The sequence below is a fragment of the Musa acuminata genome, chromosome BXJ1-2, assembly GCF_036884655.1.
Source record: "Musa acuminata AAA Group cultivar baxijiao chromosome BXJ1-2, Cavendish_Baxijiao_AAA, whole genome shotgun sequence".
NCBI classification, from domain to species: Eukaryota; Viridiplantae; Streptophyta; class Magnoliopsida; order Zingiberales; family Musaceae; genus Musa; species Musa acuminata.
Window position 1 is genome coordinate 18,140,331 of NC_088328.1, and position 10,205 is coordinate 18,150,535.

The following is a 10,205-nucleotide window of genomic DNA, read 5'->3' on the forward strand; positions in this document are numbered from 1 at the left end:
AACATATAAGCAAATCAAGATCCTAATGTAGAACATGAGGTCAAGAGACATATACATTCGATTCATTAATATCAAAAGAGCATATAGTAACACATAAGTATATCTTTTGAAATCATATGAAAGAATATATATAGTATAGTAGGATCATAATATAATATTATTCATTCATTTGTGGATAACCATTAATATTAGTCTCAAAGCTCCATTCACCTATATTTGGATGAAGTCATCGGACCCGATAAGAGCATCATAAGCTCTACACATAATTTTCTTTTCTATTTTTAACAATGGTTTATAGTATCTCACAAATATCAGAATATAATAAAAATATTCTAATTAAGAAAGTAAGAATGTATCAGGAGCATATGTGAGACAACAAAAATATATATGTGCATATATAAAATAATATTAAGTTAACATGAATATATCGATTATAACAATCACCAATAAATAAGAGATGAAAGAGATTTTAAAGCTGTAATATGAGACTCATTTAAGGAAAAATTTAATTGAAAATATATTTCAATCATATGGAACATAGTTAGTGTACTGGGATCATGACACAACATATGTCTAGAGCTTGGCTCCATAAGTATAACATATTCCCTTTTTATTTATTTTTTAAATCAAAGTATCACATAAACACCATAGTATAAATAAGGATGTTTTGATTAATAAAATAAAAATATATCATAAGTACATGTGAGACAATAATAAAATACATGTGTACTTATGGAGAAGTATCAAAACTAACTTAAACATATACATGGCAAGAGATAATGACTAAGAGATAAAAAAAGTTTAAATTAACAACATCAGTCTCATTTGAGGGAGGATTTTAGCTAAAATCAAGTTTTAAAAGTTAGAAATAATAATTAATAAATTTGCAAATCAATATGTTCTGATAGAATCGGTAAGGTAAGTTACACTAGATATTTGGATAGAAAATTGTGCTCCAATTTATTCAAATAAAATATTATTAAAAAATATAGGTGTTTATTTTTTTTTTAAATAAAGTTTTGTATAAATTATAGTTATCAATAGAAATTTACAAATAATTGAATATAGATAGGTTAAAATCATCTTACTTCTCTTTAGCAGAATTCAAGGGATCAATTGAAACAAATATTTAGATAAATATTTATACTTTAAATTATTTAAATAAGATACTAAAGAAAAGATATCAGAGTCTAATTTCCAACCAAAGAGATTTTGCTTAATTCAGAGTTTTATAAGAAACAACATAATTGAAATAAGATAGATAGGTTAGGTCATTCTATCTCTGTTTGATAGAATTGAAGGGATCAATTAAAATAGATGTTTAAATAAGTATTTATATTTTTAAATTATTTAAATAAGATATTAAAAGAAATATTTAAGAGTCTAGTTTCCAAAAAAATAGGTTTTGCCAAATCAAATTTTATCCAAAATATTATAGTTAAAATAAGACAGAATAAATTTATAGCTCAATCGAGTTTGATGCTATTAGAAAGGGCAAAGCTCAATAAATTATTCATAAACAAGAAGAAATCAAATATAATAATCACCGTAAGAAAGAATAGAACATTTTTCTTAAAACTTAAATTCGTAATGATGCTGAACTAGTCTGAAATCCCTAAGCAAAAGCAAAAAGACTTCACTTTTTTTTTTTTTTTCTTTTCCTTCGATTCTTCTCTTCATCAATTTATTTTCTCTTCTCTAGTCTAAAATAGATGGCAACAAGACATCATTTTGATAAGTTTTCTAACTTTTGATATCTAATTAATTTAGTTTAAATAACATAATGGTTACAATGTGACAAGCATATAACAAAAAAACATAGGTATCAACAATGTAGCAAGTATGGGTGGCACACTCACACATATCATCTTCTTTTTCTCATTCAATAAATATAAAAATTATCATAAATCACATTCAAATTCTAGGATTCACAACTAAGTCCATAGCATTAAGCTCTTAATATAAAATTATTTATTATATAATTGTTATATTAAAATAATTAAATATTATGAATATTATAAATAATAAAAATGATGTTAAAAATCAAAAGTGGGCGAAACCTTACAGAAGGAAGTTTGAGTTCTGTAACTCCATGTATAACAAGTTTTGAGCTGACCAAAACTATGGTAAGAAGACAGATGATCAAAGCTGTTTCCCTTTTCTATTTTATTTACCTTAATTGAGGTCTCAAATGAGGCTATGTAAATGAACTGTAACAAACAACTTGTTCAACTTATTATTATTATTTTTTCTATAGGACACACAATGATGAATTCCAAGTGCAGGCAATGATAAGAAGACTATGCCAAATATGAAAATACTTTGCACATTCGGTCTGGTTGGGGCTTCCAAGCTCTTGCTTTACTATGGATCTCACCTAGAAATCTTTCTAATCATTGCTAAGGTTTTCACTTTCTCTAACAAGTTGTTTAAATTTTATTATTTTTGGATTGAATGAATATACAGATGTCTATAATATTGTTTCAAGCTCATAGAACACTTTCTCTATTGTCTTCACCCTCTTCCCTTCCCAGCAATCTAGTAAACTTAAAAATCTAAATGGTTTTTTTGTTTGTTTGTTTATAACCATAATTATTTTTTAGAAAAGACATTCACTTTTCTTTTAGACAAATCAATCTTTAATGATAGTTTCAAGCTACAGCCAAATGGATCAATGAAGGTGATCTCAGTACAAATTTCTATCACTCTTTAGGTAGAACCAACATTATTCACCATATATAAAATGACTCAACTATTATCACTAATTCAAATACTATTTGTTTTGATTTTAAATGTTTTACTTCAATCTTTGGAATGATAATCTTAATACTATTTCTAACCCCCCTTTGTTGGTGTATTTTAAACCAATATAAGAAGACACAATTATCCTTCTTTTCAGTCACACAATGTATATCTTTCCTTTATGTGTCTTGCTACTCTTACTTATCACACCAAAGAAAATAACTCCCCTCAGCTCTTAACATTTTTAATCAATTTCTAACAAACTTAGAACTTGATAGAGTCCCATTTTGTCACAAGCTAGTAGGGTTGTATTTATTGATTATGTTTTTAGCTTCATTTTGATTCACTCTCTTACTGTTACTTGGATATTCAGTGATATTTTAATAATATCATTATAATTACTAAAAATTCTTTTTTTTTTTTAATAACAAACATATATATATATATATATATATATATATATATATATATATATATATATATATATAAGGATTACCATAACGACAGATCTTGATCGGATAAGAGATTGATGGAACTGACGGCTGGGATCATCTGATATTTTTAAAATAATAAACGATTAAATCCACAACACGACCCCACAAACCACGTAAACACTGAAAACCAATAGCCTGCCACGTCAGTCGCCATCACGCCATACCCACAACGGCCAAAATGAGGAGGACCCGCTCGTCTGACTTCATCGAAGCCTCGAACGGTTCTCCGACCCGTTTTGTGAGGCCGGGTATCCGCAGAAACGGCCACCACGCTCGACTTCACCGCCTCGAGCTCAACTTTGGCTGTTTGCTTCCGATGGAGCTCTCCCTCGTGGCTTCTGCCGCTTTCCTGCCGGCCCTCGTCTGTCAGGAGCATCATAGGGGCTCCAAGGTAGAGGAATCGGTCGAATGATCTTTGATTGAGTTGTAATCCCCTGCTTTCATTTGGTGTTCTGTTATGACGTTGCCAATAGCTCCGTTTGGTGTACATGTGGTTTAGGTGATTTTAGTACGAGATAATCTTAGATAGACGTGCGACATAAGCGTGCGCCCGGATCCCAATTCCGAATTGGATTTTGATGCGCTATGTCTACAGCCAATGGTGACCGATTGACAAGTGAGGTTTCTTTTGTCTCCCCTCTTCTTCTTCTCCGTGATAGGTTCGTTAGGCCTTTATGCACCACTCATTTCAGCTAGGCTTAGTGTCCGTTCCATGTTAGAACTAGCAGTAAATCTTGTTGCAGTCTGAAGTAAGAAGGATTTCGTGGTCTATTGGTCTGAGTTTAAATGTTATAGAAATATAAGGGAGATCTTATAGCTCATCCTCCCCAGACTTACACAGGAGCCTTACAAATATGCACTGGATGGTCCTTTACAAAGAAAAAGAGAATCTTGCGGGAAGCGCTTCTGCCTTTCTCTGTTTTTCACTTGCTTCAAGATTTCTTTCTCTATCATCATCTTATTAAGTTTATATGATTCATGAGGAATGGATAAGCAAAAGATCCCAAATTAAAAATTGTTTGCTTGTTTGCTCTGAAGTCTATTAAAAATTGTAGCTCATGGAAAATTTTCTTATTTTCCTTGCTTCCAGGACACAAGAACCTGGAAGAAATTTATATTTTTGTAAATTCATCGGAAGTAACTGTTGGATCATCAAATTCTGTAGTTAGTTTAGCATTTCTGTCATGTGCACTGACAAGACTTTTCAAGACACTTTAGTATATATTTTTTCCTCACCATGATTCTGCCAATTCCAAATTCAGAGTCATAGATATCTTGAAACATTTCAAACATATAGAAAATGCATATGAATATATTAGAAAGAAGCAGGTCGTCTAGAACTATTTCAAAACTCAAAAATAGACTAGGGAATAAAAATCAAGAATCCAAGTTAACATCTCTAGAGAATAACTGAAAATTATTAAACTTCATTTTCAATTTCTGGTTTAACTCAGGTCTTGGAGATAGCGCTAGACAGACAAGTAGCAAAAGAAAAAAAAGAAATGCAAACAAAGGACTATTCAAATGAGGGTGTCTTGTTGCTTCATAACTAGCTATTATTAGGGGCATTAGTTGGATTATATAACATAGTTCGTTCAGGTCCTTCCTATTCAGAAAGATCAACAACTTATCAAAATTATTGGAGAACCAGAAGAAAGATAGACAGAGTAGGCATGCAAATCTAGATATTTGAGCTCAGAGTAGTGAGATATGCGCATACCAGAGAGCTCTGGATAAGAATAAGACTTAGATAATTGTTGAGCCTTTTTTTATAGTTTGTAACTCTTGTTTCAGAGATGCACACTTCGATTGAGTAGTTGGAACCAATTTGATGATTTTAAAACTACGGTCTCTTAGTTCGGACCATGGTTATGACTGAATTAATAGAATGCTTGAGCTTATATTCTACCTTGAGTATTTTTTTCTCTGTATCAAGACACTTGCTATCACATAAGATGCCACCTTAGAATATTCGAAGCATGTAAAATAAGCATGCCACATATCTTGGTAGCAAGGTTCGCAATACCGTACCGTACCGGTATTTCGATCTGGGCTCGATACCGGTATGGTACGGTATACCGAGCGGTACACCCAGGTGTGCCGAGCACTGCAGCACTGCTACAGTGCTACAGTGCGCTCGGAACGGTAACAGACGGTCCGCGTACCGACAACCTGTCGGACCGGTACGTACCGCCCGTACCGGGCAGTACGGTTCGGTACGACAGACCCTGCTTGGTAGTACCTTTTAATCACTCATCATGCTAGTTACCCCAATGTGGCTTATATAGCAAACAATTTCAAATCTAATGTTACTTTTTTCTGCCTGTATATTCATTACCCACCTCACTTAACTGTGTGATGATTCTAGTGAGACAACATGCCACTTATAGGTAAGTGAGGCCTTTATGAGGCAAGTGAGTTCTGAAGCTCTGTTCATTTTTGCTTCTGGTTTATAGTTTTACAACTTCCTAAATTTTGTGGAAGCATGAGGAATTTGCTCTTGTCGATGTTAGCTTATGCATGAGAACATTAAATGTTCAAATTCAAGTGTTTGATTGTTGATTAATGTTGTTAATAGGGTGTGGCACACTTTTGGACATACACTTTCACAATTTTGGTCAATGATGAAGAACCTTTGTACACTTTTTCTCTTTTAATCAGTCTTATTTGTATCTATCTATTACATTAGATGGAATGATTTCTCCTGTGCGGCCAATTTTCATCTGCGTGATTGAACATTAGATCAATACTTGCAATGATGCTCGTGCAAATTGCCACTCTGGAGTTATTTATCTGTTTGTTTTAGCTGTAACTGCAATACACTGATTTACTTTCGCTAGATATCATCTCCACTACCATCATCTGACATCAATTCAATTTACAGATAGATATAGGTTTGCAATTATCTTTTTCTCTGATCTTCTGATGAAAATTAATTAAGAATGCAGTAGTTTTATTTCAAAGTTGATTTTTTTTGCATTTAATGCTTTTATATACATCTTTCTTGATCAATATTTCTATTTTCTTGATTTGATAATGTTTATATTTTATAATGCAGGAATTTCAAACTCTGCTGCCACTTCATGGTAGAAAACAAGATCCATCAAGATCTGTTTCCATTGAGTTTAATGGACAACATTTTGAGACTTTCCAGCAATCAATGCCTCTATTGTTACAGAAAACCAAATTAGCGAGACTGTCTCAAATGATTGGAAAACATGTGCTTGTTGATGTCCAAGGTTTGCAGCTTAGTAGTAGTGTATCATGAATTTATAACCACTTATTGTTGGTATATTATTTTTGAGATATAAACTTTTTCTGTTGGGATTTATACATCCAGAATGACTGTATACAGAAATATCATTTTGTAAATCATGGTTGCTTGTCTATGTGGAATCATAATTTTTCAACCATGGCAATCATTAGGAGGAAAAGAAATTTAGATAACCAATAGTACACACAGAAATCATAATTTTGCTGACATTTAGCACCACCTAGTCTGCTGACAATGCAGCAGTGCTGATTCAGCTAGGTTGTATCCCTCTCCAGCTGTGCTTGTTAAGTTGGAAGAAATGCCATGATAAAGTCACAGCCACTTTTCATTCTTGTATTTGTATATATGCATAGACACATACATGCTTTAATAAATATATATACACGTATATAATAGCTGTAAGAAAAGGATTATTACCAACAAAATGAAGGCCGTATACTGATGCATGAACAACCCCTATTATTGTGTGATAAACTATGTCGTTACAACTAGAAGATACTAGGACTATCTTTATTAAGAACTTGGTTTTAGTGCACCTAGACTGATAAACTATGTCGTTACAACTAGAAGATACTAGGACTATCTTTATTAAGAACTTGGCTTTAGTGCACCTAGACTGACAGAATATTAGTGTCTTAATTCCTAAACCTTCACAGAATGTGCAATTCTCAACTGAACGCATTAAAAGATGCTGTAAAGAAGTTCAATTTTCATTTTTTTAGTTTTCTGTAGCTCTTTCTAGTATTTTTTCTGAAAGAAAAATTTAGGTAATTCAATGCATCAAACCCAAAATCATAATGAAATGAAACATAACTCTGCAATACTTTCAGCATGACATGTATTCTGTAGCATGTTTGAGTCTATGAACTGGAAGTAATTCTTATAGAAAATGAAATGAAGATAACACAATACTTAAAAGAATATCTATAACTTATTATTTTGTTACTAGATTCAACTAAGCACATCTGTAAGCAAGATCAATGGTAGAGCGAAGGGTGTTTTAATATGCTTTATTGATAAAGTAGCACATTTATGAAACAAAATTTTCTTTGTCACAAAAAGCATGGATGCAACTTTAGGCTACTCTGATCTAATAATTCTATGTGGATTTGTGCATCTTTTCAAATTGACTTGCATCTGTATATGTGTATGGTCAACCCCAAACAATTGGGACTTTTCACCTTTGTTGTTGTCACACATGCACATACACACACCACACACACACACACACACACACACATATATAATTCATATATATATATATTTATGTATGTGTGTGTGTGTGTGTGTTTCATGAAAAGCCTTTTCTTCCTCATCCCCAATCCTATTATTTCAACCGAATGCATTTCTCTTTTTGAAACAGGTTCACACCTTGACTCGGAGCTTTTGAGTTTTGGAATTGTGGAGAAGTGTATGAAAAATGAGAAGATACTAAAGTTACTTGCAGACCTTGCTGCTTCTTTACTTTCAGAAGTTATGACGCTCGATGTGTTGCCTTCCCCACATTTGGATGACAAACTCTCTCTCCATGAGGCTGAGATGGATGATTCTTGGGATCCTCTACATATACAAAAGCAGATCTATACCCCAAAGCCTCTGTTATATTTTGTTGGGAATTCATCTGATACTAAATACTACATGGTACATCCAGATGGAAGGCTCTTGTTTGCAGACAGTGCAGCTCAAATGGAAGATCTGCTGTCAATTGTTACAGAGTTTAATCTACCAAAACGAACAATAGTTGGCAGTAAGCAATTGTTGCTAGTCCCTTACTTCACAAGGTAAATCATTACCTCCTTTTGCTGATTCCCAAACTACTTATCAGAATCACTTATGATTTTTCTGGGACATGGTTTACTTGCATATTGGCATAATTTTATTTTTGATTCATTAGACATGCTAAGATATAGATATCTTTTATACTCGAGTCTGATGGGGTTTACTTAAAGTTTGGACATTACTTTTAGTTTGGAACTACATATTTCCTTAGAGAGGCCTTTTGTTTCATTTTTCAATTGTTAAAGATCATATTGGTTATAGTCCATTTTGGTTTTCCTCTTGAATGATCAATACTCTGACGGATGCAATCAAATATTTTTGTTCTCTACAAAATAGTAAACGTTTCTAAAAGATCTCACTATGAGACAGACTAACATATAAATAATCCCAAGCTGGATCATCACATTTTTTTTGACTGCCTTGTTTTGTTAGATGAGTAAAAGGTAGACTATGTTACTGACAGTATTGATTGGACTATGATGAATTTAGGCACTAGAACTTGAGATTGGAGCTGGACTTTATTTGGATTGTCAGATTGGATTGATGAGAATTAATAGTTGGCAAAGTTAAATTGCATGAACAACAAAATGAAAAGAAATCAGAAATATAAAAGATGGAATAGAAAGATTGCAGAGTAAATTACCAAACATGAAAAGCTTTAGAAAACAAAAGGTAACTAACTGAAAAAGAAGAGAGTATGCCACAACGAAGGAGACACACAAAGGGAGCCTAAAACATTGATGTAACATTAAAGGTCTTTCTCTTTTAACAGTTTACATATTGGATGTAGCGTTCAATAGATTCCTACTTATACACATACAAGTCCACAAGATCACTAGAGTTCCATCAGTTACAAGTGGAAATGTTGTTGTCGGAACATAAGGCCTTTATATGCACCATTATCTTAGTTGTCTTAGTTGCCAAGTCTTACAGTTGTGATAATGCATTTGCCTTTCTAAATAACTACTGATCATGTCTATGTATGTCTGCTTTAGTAGCAGGAGAAGCCATGGACGTTCACAAGCTCACAAACTGGTGTCTTCTTCGATAGGCTTTCCTCCGAAGAGGTATAGCCTATTAAATTGATCCAAAATTATGTTAATATACAGTTTTTATTGCACTTCTTAATCCCTTTTTTCATCTATCCTTCTTTTAATGAGCAGCCCAGATAATACTAAGCTGAAAATGCTGCCTAAGAAGAAAAAGAACCAAAAAGTTGGAAGAGACCTTTACAAGAGGAACTATTTTCATGCATGTGAAAGCCTTCTTTCTGTTATTCTAGACAAGGGAAGCAGCAAATCCGTCCTCTCTCTAAAAAAATCAGCCTCTGCCATTAGCCACCTACTTACACAAATCTCTGCAGGAATTGCTGGTACTGGCCTTGCTGTCATTCTCTCTGTTTTGTGCAAACTGGCTTGGGGAAGGTCACCTTTCTGCTTCTCCAGGCTATTTCATACTGCATTTGGGTTTGGGCTTTTCTGGCTTTCATGCGCCATTAATGGCCTGAGAGACACCATCATTTACATTAGCAGAAACTCAATCAGGCTGAATCTTGAGGAGGAAGAGACAACAAGCATGGTGAAGAGAAGCATGAATAAGATTCTCTTTAGAGCTGCAATTTTGGTAGCTGTGGCATTGTTTAGATTCGCGTAAAGATTCTTGACATGTCCTTATTGCGTAAAGAATCTAAATTTTGCAGTTATTAGGAATATTATCGTGTTAGGTTGTGTCAAACAAAAAGTAATTAGTGGTCTAAAACCATGTAAAAAAATTGAGTTTCTTACATGTCTCGATAACTTGTGTTTGTATTCTCTGTAAGGGTGCGATAGCGCACGTGCGTAACACGTGATCATTCAATGACAGCGTTGCGACGTCTGTGATGCTGACTTGTCGCTACGAGTGCCGTGCGTCGCTTT

The 10,205-nt window shown here is 33.4% G+C and overlaps 1 protein-coding gene across 3 annotated transcripts; it reads left to right on the forward strand.

The window, feature by feature from the left end:
* The first annotated feature begins 3,469 nt into the window (after positions 1-3,469).
* On the forward strand, positions 3,470-10,093 carry LOC135596342 (uncharacterized). 3 transcript variants are annotated; one of them, XM_065088417.1, is made up of 5 exons: positions 3,470-3,627; positions 6,295-6,475; positions 7,874-8,291; positions 9,285-9,356; positions 9,453-10,093. In XM_065088417.1, the coding sequence occupies exons 1-5, from the start codon at positions 3,553-3,555 to the stop codon at positions 9,940-9,942; spliced, it is 1,236 nt and encodes a 411-aa protein (XP_064944489.1). In that variant the 5' UTR covers positions 3,470-3,552; the 3' UTR covers positions 9,943-10,093. The 3 variants fall into 3 exon arrangements, with proteins under 3 accessions (XP_064944489.1, XP_064944490.1, XP_064944491.1); XM_065088418.1 differs by having other exon boundaries at positions 9,288-9,356; XM_065088419.1 differs by lacking the exon at positions 3,470-3,627 and adding an exon at positions 3,641-3,852.
* The last annotated feature ends 112 nt before the right edge of the window (positions 10,094-10,205 follow it).